A 24,801-nucleotide genomic window follows, 5' to 3' on the forward strand; every position below is an offset into this window, starting at 1 on the left:
GAGAGGAGAAAGGCGGATTATGGCTGAATTACTCACCACACCATGGATAGCAAAGGGAGGACCCACTGCTGCACTGCGCAGGCGCTGCTGCTGCTGCTGCTCGCCGACACACAACGTGCAGCCACCTGGGAGCACGGGGGGGACAGGGCGGCAGCAACATGCCACGAGACAACGTGCACAGTCACAGTTTGTTAGAACAGGGATGTGCAAGTGTTCAGGGTCCTACAGGAAGGAGAAAGCTGCTGGAACGGGAGGAAAGGACAGGAACGACTAAAAACACTAAAGAAATTCATTTTGACGTTAAACTGAATAAATCACAAGTAAAAACACTGTAACGACCCTTTAATAACTTAGTATTCAAAAGGGGCCTAAATGGTCGTTAGTGCAAAACCGTGACCTCAACATAGGATCTAATTAATTTCTGTCAAATAAGGAGAAGGTGGAGTCGGCGGACGCTCTTTTTCCCCCCCCCATCCCGTTATCTGCTTATTAGAGCCTCATAAAATAGGACAGGTGCAGCCTCCAGAGAGCCTCTTCCACTCGTCCTATTCTCACACACACAAACGGATGTGTGCTGCTTTTGTTCAGTGAAAAGGCCCCAGTTGAGTCATGTGTGTATGTGCGAGTGGGGGGTACGGTTACGCTACATACGACGCGTTGCTGGTGTTAAAGGCTTCGGTTTAAAAAGAGGAAACTGTACGACTCAAAGAAACTTTCTCTTCTTCCTGCTGACATGAATGAGGCTGCTGCTCTGTTGGTTTCGTTGTGTTTGTCCTCCAGCAGAGTCCTCGTCCACTTTCCACTGACAAACATAAAACATCTTTTGATAAATAATAAACACAAATAAAACTCATTCGAACCGGGTTATAAGCAGATGGTTAGTTTCTGATGGATGTTGTTACATCAAGCAGCAAATATGTCTGCACATTACATCAGTCCATCATGGACTTAAAGATAATTAAATGTTTTTGTTTTTTCATAAATTATTATTTATTTAATAAATTAATTTGCAACATAATGTCATTGTTTGATTTGGTTTTGAGAAGAAATATCAAATGTGAACGCTGAAAATATTTAACGATCAGGAAAAACAAGACATTTGATGAAATTAAATTAAAAAAGGTCATTCTGCCAGATTCTTTTGACATTTTTATGGACCAAATAAATTAATCAATTCATCAAGGCGATAATAAAAGACTAATTTAAAGCAGGCTTGAAAAAAAGAAGAAAACATTTGCAACTTGAGTTTTTGTCCTGAACATGTGAATGATTTGGTTTGAACTTTCACCACTGTCGGGTTTGTAAATATTAAGTGAAGTTGATTTATATTATATGTGATGTTAATAAAATTAAATTCACATTATTGTTTTTGGCCAATGTTTGCTCCTTGTTTGTTTTCTGGGGTGGAAATTATAATACAATCACTTGTCAGCTGAGCGTCTCACAATTTGGATCTCTGTAGATGTGACGTCATCACATGAGACAAACGTCCTCAGCAGAAATCAAACCTGGACGTTCGCACAAGCCATCAGGAAGCAGCCAGAACATAAAACTAGATACAACCACTGTGATAAAAGTAAGAAAGTTTCAGGTCTCTGATTTGAACACCAGTGGCTTTCTGAAGTTTAAAAACTTACTCAACAATCCGGAACACTTGTTGGTTTGTAAATCTTTCAACAGACTAACAAAGAATGCAGCCCATATTTTTTAGAGCTTAAGGATGCAAAAGAAACATCTGCAGTTTTTCCATTGAGTTATTATCCATGTTTAATAACTCCTTTAAAATATCCTATTTACCTATTTGTCATTAAATAGAATATGTTGAGTTGAAAATAATTAGAATGTACGAGACACAGCGGCTGATTTGAAATATTTTCTGTGTTTATTACTTACATATACAAAGAGTAGAATGGTGAGAAGGTATCAACAGAAATGAGTCACAGGTCAAACATTTTGTAGAAAACAAAAAATCGTCAGCCTGTTTCTTGCTGCTCGTTCAAAAAAAGCTTTTTACAAATAAACCGTGTTTCAGACTTTGTCAATAACAAATCTGACTCTTTCACTCACATACACCGTGTTTCTGTCCCTCGCCTTTTCACTCGTTGTAACGGGCCAGTTTGAGTCGAGGGATGATGTTCATGGACTGCATCTCCTGGAACAGCAGCTTGCAGGCGTACGGGATCCGCAGGGAGGAAACGTGGCAGGACGACTTACAGTAGTGACACCTGGGAACAGAGACCGAGAATTAGACTGGACACAAACCAGAAGATATGGGTCTTCATCATCCAGGCTGCTCAACAATGGCTGCACTGTGAGATGTGCTAAAAGATCCTATTTTATCATATTTAACACACTTTAACTATTCAAATGTAAGCAAAATCACTTATTATGCTGCCTGCCACTTCAAGGAGAGGAAGCAAAAAGTATGTGACCTGAAAACATGAAAATAATTTTATTTTAATTTTAAAAAGGCGACAGGTCGTCAGAACACATCGGAAAAGCTTTCGCTGATGAATCTGAATCCACAAGCTTAGATCCTTAGGTTTAAATGTTAAAAGGAGCAGATTCAGTAGCCAATGAGAACACATGGATCAGGTGAGTTGTCATGAGTAAATGACAGAAGCCCTAATGTTCATTGTTGAGATTTCTAGTTCCCATTATAAGATGACCAGTGTATGTGGGTTGCTTACCAGCCAGAGTATCCCAGCAGGCCGCACTGTCCGCACACGTCCACCTCGAAGGCGTCACTGGAGATCATGAGCCGCTCCAGCAGTAACATGCTCGCTCCGTAGCCGATCAAACAGTCGCGCTCCATCTCGCCCAGTCTCAGACCTCCGTCCCTGGAGCGGCCCTCTGTCGGCTGCCTGTCGGTGAGAAGGACGGAGGAAACAGAGGAATGTAGGTTGTTATTCCACCTGCTCTGAAAAGAACATTGTATTTCTATCAGGAGTCAGCGAAATGTGGGTTAAATTCCCGTATGGTTGACTTTACCTGGTGAGGACGGCCCTGGGGCCTCGGGCCCTGGCATGCATCTTGTCTAGGACCATGTGCTTTAGTTTCTGATAATACACCGGCCCATAGTAGATGTAAGCCTCCAGTGGTTCTCTGGGGAAAAACACAAAGATCATTAATATTTAACTAACACTACTTTACAGAATACATTTCATTAGGATGCAGTTTAGTGTCAGATAAAAAATCAAATGTAAAATCCACATGTTTACAGGTTACATACATGTATGAAATACAAGGGATGACTGCTTCTGTTTTTCTTGTAAAATGATCATTGATGGATGTGTTGTTTGGTTGTTTTTTTTACAGACAAAAGAATAACTCATTAATCACAGATGTTTTATTGTCTTGTGAGAGCAGGGGCTGCTGGAAAAACACTAAATTTTAACTATGAATATTCATGAAGGTATATTTTAATGTGCTGTTTGATTATAGAAAAGATCACTTAAAGATCAGCGCAGACTCATCTGTGTGTCCTTGAAGACGAGGAAGAATAACATGAAATCATGACATTGTTCAGAGAAACTTATATATATATTTATATATACTAATATGTTCCTTTCTGCATCACGTGCTGAATAAATACTAATTAGCCACAGAGAAACATCTCACAATCTAAAAGGACTCATACTTTAGAGAATGTTAAGCAGTAAGTGGAAATATCTGTGGTTAATGAGAGGAAACTGTTTATTACCCAGTGATTCCTGAGGTGACGTAGTCTTTTCCCTGGTAGTTGTATCCGTAACGTACGAGATCCTCACACACGTCCTTCACCTTGCTGCCGCCGAAGGCCGTGCCGTAGTGGAACCGTCCGTCTAAGACTCCGGCTTTCCCAGCCAACAGCTCGATCAACTTCCCCACCTGACACGATCAGAGGAAATCCAACAAACAGCTTTCAGACACTTTGCTGTGATGCTTGAAACTTGGCTCAGGTGTCTCCCATGATGTTTCTTCACATTGGTTTGATTACAGCTTCGTAAACTGAATTGAGGACATGATTTGGAAAATTACACAAGAGTCTATATATAAAAGATTTCCCAGCTGGAAATAAATACCAGAGGAAAAACCAAGTCATGAGGATGAGGGAGCTGCCTGCAGGGCTCAAACACCGGATTGGGATGAGACACAAACATTTCTGAAGGTTCAGCACAAGACAATGTCTCAGAATTCACTGAAACTCTCTGAATGTCAATCTAACATCTCTGGAGAGACGTGAAAATAAATATCCAACCTGAGTAGCTTCACAGGATCTGCAGAGAAGAAATCCCCAAATCCAAGAGAGCAAAACTTTCCCAAGAAGACTCAAGACTGTAATCACTGCCCAAGGACACAAGCAAGTGTTCCTTCACAATAAATGTCTGACATTTGTTTTATTGTTGTTTTTTTTAATTAGTTTTTTCATGATGGGACATTGAGTGTAGTCTGGGTGATAACTTGTATTTTAGCATGAGAATGCAACATAACAGAATGTGAAAAAGATAATGGGGTCTTTCTGAATGTACTGTACAGTCTCAAGTCTGAGACCACTTTCACCTAATTTACATCCTCCCTGTCACAGGATATTGATATAGATGGTGAGCTTAGAATACACATGTACCCATCGGGGTGGGACCAGCAGTCCAAGGATGACTGATTTCAACAATTCCTCTGGGGTCACACCCGGAGGACCCCTGACCCCGTTACATAAAAGGAAACACCTACTCTCATTTCACTCTCAGGCCACAGAAACATCCTCCCGAGCCAAACATTTCTGAGCCTTAGCCATGACAACCGCTGCCTGCAAACACACTGGCACTGACAACTTCAGCAGTAAAGATCCTGCACGTTTTTTATAGTGTAAAAGGACAAAAAGCCGCCAGATACAGGGGCCAAGTTCCATGTCATTCATATTCAGCACCATCATGTACTGTGCGTGTTTGATAAAACATCCACACGCTGCGACGGGAGCCAGCTTCCCTGGCAGCAACAAATATCTGTTTGTGACCAGTAAGATTGCTGCTTAATAGCGTCAATGGACGTGTGCTCTGGAAGCCAATGATAACCCAGAGGAGACGAGTGGGATAATGAGGGTTTTGTCTCAGAAGAGCCGACACAAACTTATGAAGAGCGACGGTCAACACAGGAGACTGAGGTGGTTTCAGTCGGAGCTGCAGCCAAAAAGAATTCACTATAACAACTGTGAACAGGTTCATGGTTAAAAGTCAAATTAAAACCTTTATACTAAAAATAATAGTTTTTGATTTCTTGATAAATTTCACACAAATTTTCGAGATTAAATGATTATGTGAAACTGAAAATGAATCAGCAATTATTTTGATAATTATCTGTTTAAATCACTTTTTTAGCCAAAATGCCAAAGTTGGAAAACTGCCCACATTTAAACACGGTTTCTTTCTCTTATATATGACAGTAATCTGGATTCATCTGGTTTTTAAACAATTGAACAGACATAAAAAGGTGTTGATAGGTGTTTTAAATATTTTCTGATATTTTCTGAGGAAGTGGAAAAATACCATGCAAATTAATTAGTAATAACAGATTGTTGATTCCTATAACATATGTCTTTCAGCTGAGAGGAGTCGTACCGTCATCCTGGAGGGATACCCATGAGGGTTCATGATGATATCTGGACAGATGCCCGTGTCACAGAACGGCATGTCCTCCTGTGGGACGATGAGTCCACAAACACCTGAACACACAAACACAAACACACACACGCACACACAGATTGCTGTTAATGCACGTTTGTACAAACAATCATGTGACTGCCCCTTCACAGAAATTGCAGATGAAGCACAAAGAGCCATTTAAATAGATTTTTTTCCTAGTAGTGTTAAAATAAATGTCCATTAATTAATCAGGGAATCAATAGACAAACAAAAACAGTAGTACAATATTTAACTGTTTAAGCTGTCCCCAAACAGATCCTCTTGGTTGTAGCTTCTTATGTGTGATAATTAGATTTTGGAGGTGATAAGCATTTTTATATATTATTTACAGATAAATCAAATAATCAAGAGATTAAAGAAAAGAAAAAATATATTAGCTGCAGCGATATCAAACCATTAAAACCAGATTTATTTCTTAATTGAAGTGTCCTCCCACTTCTCACTAAAAAAACTCTCGCACTTCTGGTAAAACTGTTGTTGTGGTTGTGTATTGCTGCTGGAAGCTGAGGACCTCTGGCGGAGCATCACATTTCCATACTCATGTGGACAGACAGGGTCTTCTTTTGATTCACATGACGTGGGGGACAGGCGCCCTGGTAGCCAGGAGTTTAAGTGCGAGTGCAAATGTTTGCCGAGGGGCCGAAGCACTCTTCCCAGGCCAGGGTAAACAGATTGTAGGCCCATTTGCAAATGAAAAAAGAGAAAGAGGGGAGAAGAGAAGGAGAGCAGGAAGTGGAGAAAGGTGCTTAGTGCGACAGGGAGACCGGGATTACACATCCATGACTTTCTGTTCAACTCAGAGGAAGTGGAGGGGATCAACTGGAGAGGAGAAATTGAATTCGAGCACGTGGATAAAATTCACTATTAGTCCACAAGTCAGCGACACAACACGGTGCGGACTGCTGATGCCATTATAGGACGCTGCAACAGGATGTTGACTGGGAACAAGTGCAACGACTTGCTGGAAAGTCATCCAACAGCAGGAAGAGGGTGGAAAGAAAAGAGAAAAAGGCGAGTGCGACAGGGCCAGAGGAGAAGGAGAAAGGGGCAAAATAAAAGGAAAGAAAAGGCAGTTGAGAGAAAAGTTTGAGGATCAGGCTAAAAGTGAAGTGAAAGAGGAGGAAATAAAGTGAAAAACGGAGGAGGAGAAGGTGAAGGGAACGATTGAGAGAGAGGGAGAGAGAGAGAGAGGGAGAGAGAGACACTAGTTCCCATAGCAGACATCCTTGGTGTTGTTTGTTTTGTGTGAAAGTGAATGATAAAAGAGGCATGAAATCAGCAGAGAAAGGCAAGACAACAGCGAGGGTTCAGAGCCCTCCATCACAGCTCACACAGCTCCACGCTGGAGGCTCGCACAATGGGGCCCTACTACTGACAACCTCTCCACCTCCTCCCCCACCTCCACAGCTGTGTGTGTGTGTGTGTGTGTGTGTGTGTGAGACCAGTAAATAATTAACTTATTCTGCTCTGCTGACCAGGACTTATGAGACTGGTCATGAGTTGATCTATCGCTAAATTCACTTCTAATTAAATAATTAAACCCTGATTTAGGATTAGTTCCAGATTCTGTTTTAAAACATTTGACAAGAAAGAAAATGTGTATTTTGATGTAGAATAAAAAACCCACTGGAATAAAAATGCAGGCTTTTACAAATTGTCTGTTTTCTAAAGTTGGTGTGAACGCATGTGCAGTGAAATCTGATTAAAAAGTGGCCATATATCATTTACACATCTGGGCCTCTCCATCCAGATCTCCTGCTAACCCAGCGGCGACCCCTCTCCCTCCGTCATTATCTGAGACAGAGGACATTGTCCCATCCTGAGCTGACCGCCCAGTGGCCGTGGCGTTAATGAAGAGAGTAAATTATGCATGGCGCCAGTTAGCTTTTTGATTAAAACATCATACAAGCCCTCTATAGGGGAGGTGCAGCAAAACAATGGAGGTTGTAAACACTTTTTTCGCCCCAGCAGCAGCAGAATACTGCTGTGGTGTAATAAATTTACATAGTCTGGCACAGGACAAAGAGCCAATTAATTGAAAAGAGCTCTTGAGAGATGAGGACAGGGGGGCAGTGACAGAGCAACAGCCACTGGGACTTGACTCAACAAATGCTCCGACACAGAGACGGCCGAGGAGTCTTTTCTTGGTCCGGTCATTTACAATCTTTCATGACAAATTCAAATTTGGCCTTGAAATGAATAGAAAGTTTACGCAGTTTTCTGTTTTGTGCAAATTCAGTTTTGAGTTCAAGACACTGGAGGTTGTTTAAGAGAGAAGACAGAGTGACCGTGCTGAGGGTGGCACCTTTCTGTCCGTGACGACTGCTGAATTTGTCTCCTATCTCCGGTCTCCTGGTCTGCCTCAGCAGGATCTTGATGAGGAAGGCATCTTCGGCGTTGGATGAGATCATGACCTTCTCGATGTACGAGTCTGTTGAGCCCTTATAGCTGCAAACAAATAGAACGCCAAAATCATGTTATTCTTCATGTCTGCAAACAGTTAGGTGACGGCAGGTGTAACAGGTGTAATAACAGGCGTAATAACAGGTGTAGTAACAGGCGTAGTAACAGGTATAGTAACAGGCGTAGTAACAAGTGTAGTTACAGGTGTAGTAAGAAGTGTAGTAACAGGTGTAGTAACAGGTGTAATAACAGGTGTAGTAACAGGCGTAGTAACAGGTATAGTAACAGGCGTAGTAACAAGTGTAGTAACAGGTGTAGTTACAGGTGGGTCCACAGCGAGCTGACGCAGGCTGAGATCACAGTGAACTTGTAGGGGGGGCTGTGTAAGTGTGTGGGTGGTGGTGGGAGCAAACGTGCACTCACCCGACGGGCACGTCTCTGTACTGGGGCTGGCCTGGCTGGTTACTGCCCTCCAGTGGTGTCTGAGTGACAGTTGGCATTGACTTGTTTACCAACACCTGTTTGTTCTCCACTTTCTCACCTGTGGCAAACAGAAGGGCGATCACAGATTAGAAAAGCGACGTTGGTACGGCAGCCCACTTGGACTAACGGTTGTTGTTGTGTGCTCTTTGAGATGAACTGAGACCCCCGCGTCTCGGGCAGGTGCGGGTTCTGCCCTCCTTTGCCCCCCCTCAGTGCAGAGCTCTGAAATGTGGATCAAGCTCTGAATGGCAACAGGTGACTGATGTACACCAACAGAGTGTGGATACCCCCCGACCCAGGCTCAGACCACACAGGCTGGGCAGGGTCTGGACAAAAATGTAGATATTTGGGTTGAGAAGGGGTGGTCACATTGATTGAGCTGATTTTTTACACTACACATGACTATAGTTATAGGGAAAACCGGGAATAACAATGTGTGTGAGGGACGGTGTCACACAAACTCAGTGCAGCTCATAATTGTAAATTTTTTTACTTTTTCCAGTGCATCTCTGACATGCAAAGCTGTATCCGATTCACAACGTAACTGTTGCTTGAATGTTTATTCTGAAGTAATGTTGACTGTCTGCAGCCTGAGTGTCTTTACTGGGTCGTGGTATCACAAAATGAAGCTGCGATTTAAAAAGCAGCTAATACTAATGCTGTAACTGAGGACTTCAGTCTATTTATTATTATGTCCAACTCTCAATTATTAGATTACATAATACTAAGTGAGTTCATACTGCCACACTGCTCATAAAACAGTAAAAAGCCAAAGTAAAACACAGCACATTAAATGATCCTTGATATTTAAAGATTTAATGATTCATCTAATTTACTGGAGCAGTGGTGTCTGACGAGAGGAGCAGCAAAGCATGCTGGTCTTCTCCTGGTCCTGTTGCTACTCACCAGGGGAGCAGATGCCATCAGCATCCAGGATGTTGTGCCTCCAGATGGGCTTTCGTGTGGCAGCATCCAGCATCGGGCCCATCACCTTGTCGAAGGTCTGGTTGGTGTAACGCCGCAGCGTACACTTGGCGTTTTTATAGACGAGGCAGCGGCCAAACCCTGGAAGCATAACACACACATTACATAGGTTGTAATAGCCTTTTCTACTGCACTCAATTTTAGGCAGAGTCTTATGAGGATGAGCTCTTGTTAACTCCGGTGGGACTCACCTCTGTCGAGTGAAGCTTTGTTAAGGATCAGAGCGTCTTCAATGTCGTAGCCGCTGTAGCTCATCACAGCCACGGTGGCGTTCTGACCAGCAGGAAGCTTCTCAAAGTCGATGAGCTCAATGGTTTTTGTTTTGACCATCGGTCTCTGAGGATACGCCAGCAGATACATCAGAGTGTCGATACGGTTCCTCTGATTATAGCCAATAGTGCCTGGACAGAGGAGACACAGATGGATATATAATCGGCAATGTTTGGTGAAAAATTATATTCAAAACAAAATTTTAGTGTTTCACTGCACATTTTAAATTGATTGTCTATAGATTAGTTATTAGAGGTGATTAATCCTCCTGTTCAGGGCCATGCCTGGTTATCACAGAGCGACACAGAGGAGGAACAAGCCAGTTATGACATAAAGCCCAGCCTCCATGGAAGCCTTGACATTTGTCAGATGCTATTACTTCACAATCAGGCTACAAGCACCGAGTCTGTGATAATAGGCCCGGGCCACACAACCAGATTTGCACATGTATAGGGCCGTCCACACAAAAAAGACAAGGCAGAGGATATTGTGCCAAATATAGTTCCAGTCTGTGTTTTTGTAAGGACGGGGGGAGGGGAGGAAGGGACGGACCGAGGTAAAGCAGTGGGATGGGGGTGACAGAGGTTCTTACGAATGGTAGCGATGCCGTTTGGGGAAGTTTTGGTTACCAAGGAGCTGCGGGTGCGCACTCTGTGGTCTTTCGCAGCTGAGCACACTGACCCCCCGAGCACAGCCAGAGCAGACACAATGAATTGCTAATGACACTCTGGGTGACTGGCAGGGAAAGGGCCTCCGCACACACACGCACAATAGAGAACCTACGCAAGCGCCCAATGTTTGATGTCCAAACGCGCACGCACACACACACACACACACAGACACACACACACACACACACACACACACACACACACACGAAAAACACTCAATCACACATACAAATGTATTGTGACAAGAGGTAGAGCAGGAGCAGAGTTTTGGGGGAGACGAATCAGCAGGCTGCTTGTATCTATGTTGTTTGTTATTCTAATGTCCTTTTGTATGATTTTAACTTGTGCAAATAAAAATGCTAAACTCTGAACCGGCAGATTTAAAAGGCTTAAGAACGGTGTTCATGTGAGATTAAATTACTGTAAGTGTTTGTGTGTGTGAGTGCATGCAAAGAGGTGCAGCTGTGTGGAGGATGTTTGAGGAGGGATTGGAGATCTTCACTTTTCAATGACCTGCCCGCTCACTGAAGCTACCTGCTCAGCTCAGTCTTACCCATGGCCTGTTTGCCCATAGCGCACTGGTACGTGTTCCTGGGGGACTGGTTGTGGTGGGGGTAGGGAATGAGGCCGGCACACACCCCGAGCAACGTGAAGGGCTCGATCTCCAAGTGGGTTGTGACTCTGCAGACAAAATAAGAAACAAATACGAGATGTAATAAACACATCATGTTGACCAAAAGGATCCTTTTCCACTTTTTTTACAACAGCAACATTGTGCGTCACTCACTTGGAGATCATGTGTTCATAAAGGGCGATCTGACAGTCGTTCTCCTCGTTCACATCCAGGTACTCCACGAGACCCTCGTGCAGGAAATCCTCAAAGGTTCTGGAGGATAGAAAAGTGTGTTTCAGAAATTATTCAAAGAGAAAGTTATATATAAACTAATTTTGACTATTTGCTATTTCAATATACACAATTATCGGCAAACAAATATCTACACTCAAAAACGTGTAGCTCCCCTGACTCCTGGCCTCACCTGTAGCCCTGCGTCAGGTCTTCAATGTGTTTGTTCTTCACCATCGGCTGCCCCCTCTTCACTATGATGTACGGCCTGAAGGGGAAACATAGAAAAACAAAATAATTTGTTGTACCCAGTTGTATTGGTAAAGTCTGTTGTACTTATTAAAGCCTTAAGTTTGGAGGTGTATTGTCATCCTCACCTGCAGAGGCGTCCTCCGTCAGACGAGATGTAGACGCAGCGGTCGGTCAAGTTGGTGGAGATGGACACAAACTCGTTGATGAAACCTGCTCTACGCATCAGCCTGAAGGTGTTGACCAGTTTATGATGGTCTCTGATGACACCCAGAATGTTACCTGTGGACCAGATACAGACACAAGCACAGATTTAAAGAAGAACGACTAAAAAAATATATCTATCAACTATCACAACAAATAATTTAAATTTGATTAAAGGTATAATCCAACTTTCTTCTCAGGTGAGACAAACATGAAGTGAGTAACGTCGTGTTTGTTTGCTGCTCGTCTTTCCCATTTTGAGTCTAAGGTAAAGTTGAAACTATTTGTAGCTTTCATAACTCAGTTAATCATCTTGTCTCTAAGCGGTCAGAGTGAAAAACATGCGTCATCATTTCCTACAGTGCAATTTAACATCATCAAATTTCTTAAATGGTTTGAGCAGCAGTCGGAAATACAAAGATATTCATATTAAACACAGAATAGCAGCAAATTCTGAGATTTGAGATTTGGCATTTTTGCTTGCAGCCGATTCATTTTCTAGTCAATTGTTTCACCTCTGATCGACAATGAACCAACAAGCTACAGCAGGTTATGGGAACTTCAAATGGTTCAACAGATTCAACGTTTGGGATAAGTTCTGTGTGAAAAACTCACATCCACAAACTTAAAGCTGAAAGAAAGAGAGACACAGCGTGCATATACAGTGGGGCACTCTGAACCTCCACTGCCGCTGAAAGCAAAGCTCCAACTGCCTGCAGGGGTTTGTTCATATCAAGTCCGACAGACAAACGAGCAGAGAACAGAGGAGACACTGTGCTCTGCCTCTGTGTGAGGGCACATTCGCACTGAACACACTCTGAAGGGCTTTGACACCTGCTGCTACCAACTAATTAAATGGTATGGCAGCTAATATAATTTGACAGTTATCAGCGGTGAGACAAACATATACAGTAATTAAGGGGCCAAGTTCTGACTCAAAAATAATACCTACTGCTGCCATGAAATTAATGACTTATCAGCCTCCCTGCAAAATACAAAATTACCGTCGGTAAACTAAACAGAATATTTCCCCTCATTCATGTTCATAAGCAACGCGTTCCAAACAGGGAGGATTAGAATTTCTTTTCAAGTGATCTGAAGCAAAAGCATCCAGTGTTAATTCTCTCGCTGTTTGTGGAGTTATTAGGCGGCGCGGCTGCGGAGGAGTTTTACCGTTGAGGAAGACGAGGAAGACGCTCGGGTAGGAGAGCTCCTCGCCGCACAGCAGGTTGACGTCCTCCACCCCCAGGTTGAAGGCCAGCTTGACGATGGGGCCGTCCTCCATGTCCGTGGTGATGTGGGTCATCAGAGCCAAGTTCTTCACCAGACCACAGGCCTACACAACCAGCACAACGAGGTTTGAAAGCATTTCGTCTCTGTGGGTTTACTCTAAATAAAACTTCTACATTCAAAGTGCAACTTCAGCTGTTAGGAGTCTCTCTATCAAAACAATAACAAAAGAGCTTGATGATCGACCACTCACACATATTTTGGGATTGCCCAATGATGCCTCCTTTCTGGAAAGGGATAAAGAGCGAGATAGATAAAGTTTTGGGAATTTATATACTATTCGCCCCAAGTCAGTTTCTTTTCGATCTAACTCCTGAAGGCATGTACACAAGAGACCAAGAGCACTTGTTACATATATTCTTGATGACTGCTAGGAAAATGGTGACAATGAAATGGTTGAATCCACAGCCACCTACAGTGGCACAGTGGAAACAGAAGCTGAGGGAGGTGTATGATATGGAGGCTTTAACTGCTCAATTACAATTAAGGTCTGATGTTTTTGTGAGGAGGTGGCTACCTATTGCAGGATACCTCTCTAACTGAGGGGAATCCTGTGGTACGATGGAATGTCTTAACTGTCCATTTATTTATTTATTATCTTTCACTAATCAGTCTGTCTTATATAATTTGTGATGTTGTCAAGGAATGTTTGTGTTTCTCTTCAATAAAGTTCAAAAAAAAAAAAAAGGGCTTGATGATGTCACGGAGCAGCTGGGGATCATGGGAGTTTTTGTCTTTCACCACCACTGCTTATGAAAGTCTCCCTGACGTGACTCAGACACAGAACATGTTCACGGATGAGGCAAGGTACAAAACTTCTATTCACATTATGCAGCAAAACAAACAGTGGAAGGAAAACCCATCTAACTGGCTGACAGTGTGTTTTTCCTTCCTCTTATGTTGTTTGCCCTTGAAGTTTTAGAGGAGACGAAATCTATGATCTAATATATATAGCTTAATATATAGCACATTCTTTAAACTCACAATATTCAACCATATAAAATAATCTCAATGTGTTCCTTTACTTCTGAAACTATCTAACATTGCTGAAGTATATCTGTGGTTAACAAACCTCTCAATCAGCACCCAGTGAGAATTACAACCACTGGATTAAAGACCAAAGGTTTTACTATTTCTCTCTGACAACCGTCTCAGACAGCTTCAAACTGCACAGTGTGGAGGGACCACTACTGCCCCCCCTTCATTGGGTCGGCAGGAACAGGTCAGGTGTGCAGCGACACTCACCTCTCCCTCAGGCGTGTCAGACGGACACAGCATGCCCCACTGGGACGGCTGCAGGGAGCGCGGGCCGCTGACCTTCCTGGTCTTCTCAAACTGGGAGGAGATCCTGGTCATCATGCCCAGAGCCGAGATGAAGGAGAGACGAGACAGGACCTGAGTGACGCCCTGACGGTCCATCTTGAATCTCTTCAGAGACCAGTTTCCCTGTGGACATTCAAAAAAACACTGTTATGACTTCTTAATACATTGTCGTGAAGAAAGAGAATCAATGAATCAGGAAATGTAGGTTTTCTATATAAAATTAGGTTAAAAGGAGTGTGCTGGTGATTTTAACACTTTTTTATTTCATTATTTGATCACAGCTGACTTTTGAGAATCTGTTAACATCCTGCTGCTGTGATGACAGTGTTGTTGTCTCAGGTCAGATAATGTTTTACATTCTGACATGTGTATAGTGTAGTATATAAAGTAAAGTATGAGTATAGATCATTTACTTCACACGTTGAAAAATGATAAAATATATTCAAGAACGAGTGTTCACCTCAACTGCTACTGAGTGTTTTTAAAAATGAAAGTAAGGTTTTTCAGCCACTGAGCATTACATTAAGTTTTAAAAGTTTACGATTGGGTTTTTTAAAGTAACTAATGACTGTTTACATAAATCAGAAAAATATCAAATGACTGTTTTGCACATCAGAGCTGTCTATAGAGAGAGAGGGAGAGGGAGAGGGAGAGGGAGAGGGAGAGGGAGAGGGAGAGGGAGAGGGAGACTGTGTGCAGAGATTCTTCAGAATGACAGATGTTTTGTGGCAGAAGGATTTGAACATCTTCCTCCAGGGGAACAGTAAATCCTCTCTGTTTAATGATTTCATTACATCCAGGGTGTCGCACACTCACCGTGGATATGGCATTGACCATGCCGTTGGTGATCTGGTCCTGCCGCATGTGCTTCACCACGTCAAACTGAGCGGCTCTCTGCTTGGGAATGATCTGGTCCGCGATTTTCTTCAGCTCGGAGTTGAACTTCTTGAAGAGATCTTCAAACAGCAGAGACAGCAGCTGGAAAAGGCAACAACAGAGAAAGGGAGAGCGTTGTTTGTAAAAAAAACACGTTTGACAGATATTAGTCAGTCGTCAAGTCTCCAAACTGAACACAGAGGGAGACAATCCTCTCAGAGTTTGAGATGTCATTGTTTCTTCACACAGTCTGACTCCCAGATCTCCTGGCGTCCCTGCATCTGCTCACAGCTCTAATCAGCGCTGAGGTGCGTTTACAGTCAGATTTAATAACCAGGTGTGCCGGCTCACTGATAAGCCTGACCTGGCCTCCGTCCCAGGTCCCTGTCCTCCTCTGCCAGGCCTACAGGAGGCAACCTCTCCCACAACCCCCACCCACCCTGTGCATTAGCATACATCAAAACAAACAGGCAGCTCTGCTTGAAATTAATAAAGAAATTAAGCTTCCGTCGCGCAGCCAGGCCAATTAGTTGAATGTCAGGGAACCATAATTGGAGAGTGAGGAGATTGCTGGCGTTGTTAGTGTGTAAGCCCCCTATTGAAAGAGGGCTCTGGGCCCCCCCCTCCTCCCATCTCCTGCTCCTTCTACAGAGCAGGTTGGGGGGGGGAAATTAAAGGCCTTAAGACAGCAGTAATTACATTATCAGAGCCGGGCCTGCGGATTAGCTCAATCGCTCCAGTCAAGGCAGCAGTTCTATTGTCACGGTGCTGAAAAATCCCCATGCTTCCACAGCCTCCGGATTTTGGTGCCACTGCATATCTCTCTCCTGACAAAGCCAGGCTGAAATACAGGGGGAGGGGGGACGAAAACAAAACAGGGAAAAACAAAGCTGAGGGGAAATAATGAGAGTCTTATTAAAAGACGGAGGCTGGAACAAAGATGCAGGTGAGAGATCAGGGCTGGAACAGCTTTCTGTCCTCTGGTCCGCTCCTGTGATCCATTTGCACTAAAGCGTGTGAGCATTATTGGTACATTTCTATACGTATATTATTAATGAGCGTCAAGCGTGTGTTGTGCTCTGGGGGCTCTACGGGTGAAGAAAAGGTAGTTGCATGGAAATGAATAAACAACACTACAACAGGGGGCCTTTAATATCAGAACTGAAGTTCGGCTCATTTACAGAATCCTGTTGATCAGTTCACAAATTAACAAATAAACGGAACCTAATGGGACTAGGGTTGCAAAATTCCGGGAATATTCAAAGTTGGAAACTTGCCATGGGAATTAACGGGAATTAACGGGAATAAACTGGAAATGTTGTGGGTAATTTATACTAACTGTGTTAACCTTGTCATATACAGACATAAATATAAACATTTATTTTGTCATAGGCTGATTTGAGCCCTGAGAAACTTTGGGCACTTGACTTAATGCTTCTGCATCGTTGTGGCATTCTTAACATAGGTCTCTGCACAGTATTTGCAAATGTACACAGCCTTTCCTTCTACATTGGATTGGGTGAAATGTCTCCACACATGAGTGCACGTGGCATTGTTCTGTAGAATAAGATGAGAAAAAAGTTTGTAAAAAAACACTAATGCAATGCCAGAGATATAAATAGTTAGCCAAACAATTGGAATCGTCTGTACTCATATTTGATGGATAAATAAATGGAAATAGGCTAGATGAACAGATGAACAATCCTCAATCAGCATGCTAATATATTTTCTCCAGTAATATCATCGAAACTTACCTGACTAGTCCTGCACACTACAGCAGGCCTCAATAGCCCTGCTGTAGTGTGCAGGATGCTGGGAATTATCCCAGCAATTATTATGATGGAAGAATGCACAATGCACAGCGGTTGAAATTCAACGTGCAGCGTGTGCTGCATTCCATCCATCTTTAAAATAGAGTTTAAAATTATGTTTTTATTGCTCAGCGTCTATTTTTTATTTTTTTTTATTTAAATTCCCGAGCTTAACTTCCCATGGAATGTTTCCAGAAAGTTTCCGTAAATTTACCGGAAACTTTCCGCCCCTTTGCAACCCTAAATGGGACTAATGTTTAGTTGGAGACTAAGTAGAAAAGTTAAATTGGGTCGTGTACGAGCTGTAAATGGGACGGGTGCATGAAGACGTACCTGTCCCGCCAACTCAAGACGTTTGTTGCCATAGTAATCTCTGTCGTCCACCTTGTTTTTGTTGCCCTGGGCCAGAATCACTCTCCTCACCATCACAGCCAGGTAAATACACTTAGCCCGAAAGTTAAACTCTTTGACCTGCAGAGAAAACACACAGTGATTATAGTTTGTGTAATGCACGGAGTGTGATTACCCATGATTCCTGTCTGTGTGTTTACGTACGGGCACATGTGTGAGGATAAGAGATGCAAGAAGCTCTCTGGCCTCCTCCATCTTGGTTTTCTTGGGGCCTCCCCACATTCGCTGTCTCCGCACTTTATTCCCGAGGTACCTCAGAGCCTGAGATGATGGGGCAGACACAGCAGAGGTCAGAGAGCAGTGAACAAGTCAATCTCGAAAACAGATATCATAACCAAACGTTTATGTTTCCTTCGTTTAAAGATTTATATTTTTAAACAAATCTTTTTTCTAAAATATTGAACTTTTTCAAAAATCTAACATAAAATAGAATCTGCCCACCCAACTCAACCTGCTGTGTATAAAACCTTTACAAATATATACAAAAATAAATTATTAAGTAGCTGATACAAGCTAATGCATTGAATTACTAATTAAACACTATGGAGGTTGGGGGTGTTGTGGGATCATTGTCGTCCTCAGCATCGAGCACAACAGTGACAAGGTTTCACTCATCCATGACCATTTGAAAAGTGAAAGTGAGGTTAAGAAGTGTTTACATAATATGCGTTATGCAGTGTTTCATACATTATACAGTATTACAGTAGTACTTTGAAGTATAAAAGTGTCCTTAATTTGTTTTTAAGAAGAGACAAAAGAGAAGTGACAGGAGCAAGAGCTGGCGGAGGACATAAAGGCCTCAAAGCTCCTCAGTTCCATTCAAACTGGAGATGTTAAAGTTACATGGGCAGAGGCTCAGACTCCAGGACACTGTTTGTCAACTTTGACTGTTTTTTTGACTGAAGCCTTAAAAGGCATCAACAGTCAAGAGTTGCATTTCAAGACGTGTGTTTCATGTTTGGATGTGGAATTATTTTTATTTTCAAGAGGAAGAGAACAGAAAACGTGTGTATGAGGACTGTGGTAGGTCAAGTAAATCACAAAGGAAATAATGCACATTGCATGGACGCACACAAACACACACACACCAACACTAACACCTGAGTCAGTGTGCCTTTGGATCCCTCTACACAACTATAGGAAAGGTCAAAGGTTAATGAGGCTGAAGACTTTCTGAAAGACCACCCACCCTGCCCTTCATGATCCAAAGAGCATATAGAAAATAGAAATAATAATATGTAAATACACAACTCTAAATAAACAAAAAAAAAACTATAATCTATCAACACACATATAAATATATATACAATTATCTAAATATTGATGGTGTCTATTTATACATCACTAGGAGAAAAACATGACTTACAAATGTGGTTTAGGCAGATTACTTACCATCTGATAATCTGATAATGTTTCTTCAGCCTTATCTGCCTTTAATTATATAGATTTAGGCCTCATTGTGCAGAGTACAATGACCCAATGAATACCATGAAAAGACATCATGGCTGCTCCCAGACAGACGAACACGAGAGCTACAGCGACTGGTTACTAGGAGGCAAATATGGCCTCATCAATGCATCAGTGGTTCCTCCTCTAACGACATAATCTTTATTTGGCCGCTCGCATTCACCTGAAGATGTCAAAGAAAAACGTGTGGGCCTCCTCAGTGACCGAGAGGAGTGAGAACCATCACTTAACTTCATAAGACAAAGCCTGAGTCATCTGATCTCAGGGGGACAAAGAAAATACCCTCATGTCCACAGCATCAAAGTTAATCGGCATCAAAGTTAATAGGCACACATCAGGGCTGTGTTCGATACCGTTGTTTATTTATATATAAGGCTGAATAATACTGTAAATACTATGTGTAATACTTAATACTATTGTTCTACAGATTTTGTGGTCTGAACAGGCTTTGATTTATAAACAATTACCAAATTTACAAATTAACTTTGAATTCAGTTTATTCAGCTTGAATTATTTTTTCTTTTTAAAACTTAACATCATCATAATAAACACGTTTTTTTTAAAATGTCATTAGCTTTAGGAAATAAGTTTATGAGTGCTGAGCGAGTCACTTACACATATTTATGCTAAATACTACTGAGCTTAGCTTAGCATAAAGAAAGCTCCCTAATTAACATGTAACATCTTGTTTGTTTGATCTGAACAAAAACCAGAGGAAACACACAAGTTGCGGTTCGACACAAAGTCATGTGACTTACTGACTCCTGTTGTCAGGGTGAGGTTGCCAGGCAACCAGCTACAATCCAAATCAATGTGCTGATTTTACTGTTGGACAAAGCTAAGCTAGCTATTAGCCTGTTATTTGTGGTCAATGGCTGCATGTTGTGCTGTTATTGTACAGTAATGAACAGTCGTCATAAAGTTAAAAAAAGCAAATGAGTGCATTTGCCAAAATGTTGAATTAGTCTTTTAGTGACTATTTTCTATCAAAGGAAGAAAACTCAAAGCGGCAGAGGACGAGATGTCCCGACATTTCTTAACAAATACTGGTCAATTTCCCAAATCTTATTTAACCCTCTCTCCGTGTTAAACGCTAAGACATCAATTAAACTTCACAGCTCAGGTTGTGAAAAATGTGAAATCATAATTTTACTTCAAAAACTTTAAAAGCTCCTTCCTCAGTGGTTAGATTGTTTAGCAACACATTAAAACCAAATTAAGTCATGGTTCTGTTTATGCTGTTGTGTTTGAATTTTTCTCTTTTTGTCTTAAATATTATATGTAAATAGTTTTCCTGTTATTTGTTCGATTTGCAGTCTGTGACCTTTATTGTTTAAAAACACATAGTTTGAACATTATGTTTAAATAACTGAAGCGTCTTTGTAAATCCAAATTAGAAGAGAATGAAAGCTCCGTAGGCTCAGTAGGATCACTGATGTACCTGCGTCTGCGTGAAGATCTGAGCTTTCTGACACTCCTCCAGACTGGCGCCGAAGCTGGCCATGACGTGCTCCTCTGTGCCGATCATCTGCACGATCTCCTGGTCGCTCTCCACACCCATACCCTGTGTGGAGGACATGGAAACAGAGAGTGAGCACTGAAACTGTATAGAAAGCAAGATGAGAGACAAGATGGTGGACAAGTGCATAACTGTTTTAATATTCAATATGTGGGGCCAGATAAGAGCTCGCTGCGGAGGTGAAACGCTCAGACATGTTGCACCTGGAGCAGGAGCAGTGAGACAGGAGACGTAAGAGATGTGTGTGTGTGTGTGTGTACAGGGAGCGAGGGGTGAACTGGGAGTCATATGGTTCCGTGACATTTGCTTATGGAAATGGGAGGCTGTGGGAACTTATCCGTGTCCCACACTGGATCTGGAAGAAGTCACCCAGGATATACAAGTACACGGCAAACAGAGCGAGCAAACTGTGTCCTGTGGATAACGACTTCAGCTCCCAACACTCGACGCTCACAGGCTGACATGTTTGAAGAGATTTGTCCTCACATGGACAGAAGTTAATGATGCCAGCTGGCTCACTGACATTTTCACAAGAGAGCAGAGAGCAACACGCGAAAATTAATCTGACGTAAAACAACTGAATACTGATCTCCGACTGCTCAGTGACGATAAACTAGACCTAGCAGCAAATCCATGTATTACTTATACTGTGTGAAATATCTAGATATTCAGTAAAGCAGAGTTAAAGATACATTGATGATCAGATAGTTAATTTGGAAACAAACACAGATCTCTATTATACAGCCTGTGGAAAGTCATCATGACAAACAGCTTCATCTAACATCATCTAAATGTCCTGTAGCGCCCTCTACTGGACGCATCAGCTCTGTCAGAGACTCAAGTCGAAAATCCCTTCTACCTTGAATATGATGGCGATGGGAGCGTCCTCTGACAGCGTGTTGTGTCTCAGGTAGAACCGTCCTTGCTTAACGATCATATTTGTTCTGCTTTTCTTCTCGTGAGTGGAACTGGAATTATAAGAACAAGATACAATGAAACAGACGTTAGAGGAGATGAAGAAAACTTTGAGAAAGAAGGAGCAGCTTCACAAAACTCAGGAAATAATTTTGTCTAAAGAGGTAAATATGTGCAACTGAGATAAATGTGTCTAGAGACATTTTTTAAAGATAGAATCGCCATTAAATTTAAACATTTCTCTTTAACAGTGTCTCTTAATGGGGCACAATTAAATAATCAAATGTCAAATGAACAAGAATTATTCATATCAAGAAATTAACAAAAATCATGAAGTGAATTTGTGGATTATATGTTTATGAGTAACTGCCTGTTTTGTTTGTGTTGTGAACAAGTGTGAAGGTGACTTCATACACAGTCGTGCCAATGGTCAAAGGCACATTTAAATAAATAGTAAGAGGAAGCAACTAAACCTCGATGTAGACAAAGCAGGTTTCCACATTTTGAAAATCAACACACAGGAAGGAGATGTAACTCGTTTGTCATGTTTTCTATGTGCAACACTGAAATTAATCAGACACTGTTTGTTTGCGGGAAGATTCTTTAATTAGAACCATAAATTAACTTTTGGAACACAAAGTATTTAAAAAATGCAAATAAAGAAAAAAGGGTTTGAACTTAAGAGTTTGTTGGTAGTTGTTGTGTGTTTCATTATTGGCTGTACACACTCTTGAATAAATAAGGATATGTAATCACAGTACCTGGTGACTGAAGCTCCCACTGTTCCCTTCCTGTCCTGATCCACGATGATTCGATTCTTCGACAGCTGCTCCTGAATCAGAATGACCTTCTCTTGACCTTTTACAATGAAATAACCTCCTGTGAAGAGACACAGTGAACACGGTGAATAAACACCAGAAAAAATAACTTGTGCTGTTGCTGTTTTAATTTGTTATTCTTTCTTTCATGTTTTTGTGAGCTGGATGTTTTTTTATAGTTTGTATTCATACTGTGTACCTGGATCCAGAGGACATTCGTTGAGTTTTGCATATTCCATGGGCGTCTTTCCTGTGAGAACACAGTTGGAGCTCCGCAGCATGATCGGCATTCTGAGAACAACACACAGTCAGTTTTACAACACAATTAACACAAACCTGTGAGGAGATGATGCTTGTTAGTGGCATTTAGGAAAAAACTGAAATCACTGAATGTGAACATGATTTCTTTCCAGTGAGGTCAGAGGTGAAGTTGCTGTGGCAGGAAATGACACTCTGGAACAAAACAAAGACAACAAACAAACAAAGAAAAGCTCTGCTACCTTCCGATGGGCAGGGCATTGCGGATGATTCTCTGACTGCCGCGGGTGTACTCTATGTCCACTGTGATGGGAGCGGAGTACGTCATGTCCCTGAGACGACACTGAGGAAACATACAGGACGATGAGCTGCATCACAACAGAGCCCGATGTTCTGACAATTGAAAATAACAAGTTATATTGATTTAACATGAAAACCTTAATAGTAAACTGACCTCGTGAGGTGACACTGGTCGAGTTACGTTGAAGCTTTCCTCTACATCAGGCATCCCGACATAGATATTGAGGTATCTAGAAGAGAAACGTTTATATATTTAGTTTTGACGATTAAGTGGACACACGTATGACTGCAGGTTGACCGTGTTGAATGAGAAACAGTGAGTTAGTTAAATCAGACAAAGAGGTTTCACGTGGGTCTTACTTCAGGTACCACATCGGATCAGCATCACTTGTGATTTTCTCATTTGCTTTCATTATTTTCTTGATCTGCAAAAAAAGACACTCACGATGAATTGAAATCAAGACGACACCGAGGCAGCTGTGACTGCACACACACAATCACACACACACACAGACACACACAAACACACACACACACACACACACACACAGAGACAGACACAGGCGTTTTTACCTCCACATTGATGAAATAGTTGAATGAGTCAATGTGCTGCTTCACCAGACCTTTCACCTGGAAAACAGTTACGCACAGTGAAATAAAATACAGTTTGTATGAGTGCTGAATGGGCAACTATAATGTAATACCCTTAAAGCGACTAGAGATAAAACACTGGAAATCATTTTTTTATATACACTACAACAGTGAGGAGGTTTAACAATTTAAGTGATCTGCTTCAGACTTGTTAATGTTTAGCTTTTTTTGTTTGTCAATCTCTCTCCATAAAGAAGAGTAAAAAACCCACAACCTTCCCTCAGGAGCAAAAAGTCTGTCTTTAAACGTACTACTGATACTACTACTACTACTACTACTAATCATAATAATAATATAAATTGATTGTGGTAATTATCAGTAACGACTGATATATTTAATTTTTATATAACTTAAGCCATATCACCTTGTACGTTTTCCTATTTCACATAACAATCAATATGATTATAACTGCTTATGTCTTCACAGAGGTTATACATTTATTTTACAGACAGGGGATAGAGTTTAGTAAAAAGCAGGTGTGTGTGTGTGTGTGTGTGTGTTTGGTGTGTATGTGTGTGTGTGTGCGTGTTTGGTGTGTCTGTGTATGTGTGTGTGTGTGTGTGTGTGTGTGTGTGTGTGTGTGTGTGTGTGTGTGTGTGTGTGTGTGTGTGTGTGTGTGTGTGTGTGTTACCTTCAGGAAGGCTGGTAACAGTTTCCATTTTTCCTGTCAAAATGAAAAACACAGTAAGTCAGTTGTTGTCAAACAGTTGAAGTTTTTGTTTGACACATTTTTATTCCCGAAGCTCGTTTCAGGATCAAATGACAAAACGTCTCCTGTCATCTGCACCGACTAAGTTTAACTACACGAACACACACACTGTACTGAACGTGTGTCCATGTTGTGTTGCTCTCTATTTCCACCACGTTAGCTTGTGTGTGTCTCAGCTTGTGAGTGTGTGTCTGGTCGGAACTCACCTCCACCGTGTTGACAGGAGCCGCCAGCTCCTGAGGAGTCATCTCACAGAACTCTCCTCCTAACACCTCCATGTTGCTTTCTCCTGTTCAGCGGACACACACACAAACTCCGCTCACACACACTGTGTTGATGGAGGCTGCCGGAAGTCGCTGCAGCATGCGTCCATGTCGTGTGCTACGCTGTAAAACGTCCGTGCGGGCGGAACCGAAGAAAGTGTTCCGCCTTTTGCTAATTCTCCGACACTGAGAAGATAACGATATCAACACTGGAGTTGCTTTATTGTCCCTTAATGTTTGTGTGTGAGGTTAAAGTCCATGAAAATACACATCAGTTAAAATGCAAAACAAACAGAGGTGGTAAACAAACTGTGATGTTTAGATACTGGTAGATTATAGTTTGTAGGAAATTCCACGTTTACCCATATTATTTCAGTCACCAGTCAGGTTAACTTTGAAGTATT

At 41.9% G+C, this 24,801-nt stretch overlaps 1 protein-coding gene across 1 annotated transcript; it reads right to left on the reverse strand.

The window, feature by feature from the left end:
- Positions 1–1,884: 1,884 nt before the first annotated feature.
- On the reverse strand, positions 1,885–24,467 carry polr3b (polymerase (RNA) III (DNA directed) polypeptide B). The gene is made up of 28 exons (XM_061076289.1): positions 24,341–24,467; positions 24,057–24,089; positions 23,348–23,404; positions 23,135–23,199; positions 22,929–23,004; positions 22,717–22,817; positions 22,416–22,507; positions 22,160–22,277; positions 21,343–21,451; positions 20,406–20,528; positions 17,642–17,758; positions 17,420–17,557; positions 15,216–15,377; positions 14,322–14,522; positions 12,960–13,122; positions 11,711–11,864; positions 11,527–11,601; positions 11,277–11,375; positions 11,043–11,170; positions 9,740–9,949; positions 9,471–9,629; positions 8,505–8,622; positions 7,984–8,126; positions 5,595–5,698; positions 3,704–3,870; positions 2,992–3,105; positions 2,691–2,864; positions 1,885–2,225 (listed from the first exon to the last, which is right to left on the reverse strand). Exons 1-28 carry the CDS (start codon positions 24,410–24,412, stop codon positions 2,096–2,098), a joined length of 3,402 nt encoding a protein of 1,133 aa, XP_060932272.1. The 5' UTR covers positions 24,413–24,467; the 3' UTR covers positions 1,885–2,095.
- Positions 24,468–24,801: the final 334 nt, after the last annotated feature.

Source organism: Limanda limanda, chromosome 8 (assembly GCF_963576545.1).
Source record: "Limanda limanda chromosome 8, fLimLim1.1, whole genome shotgun sequence".
NCBI lineage: Eukaryota > Metazoa > Chordata > Actinopteri > Pleuronectiformes > Pleuronectidae > Limanda > Limanda limanda.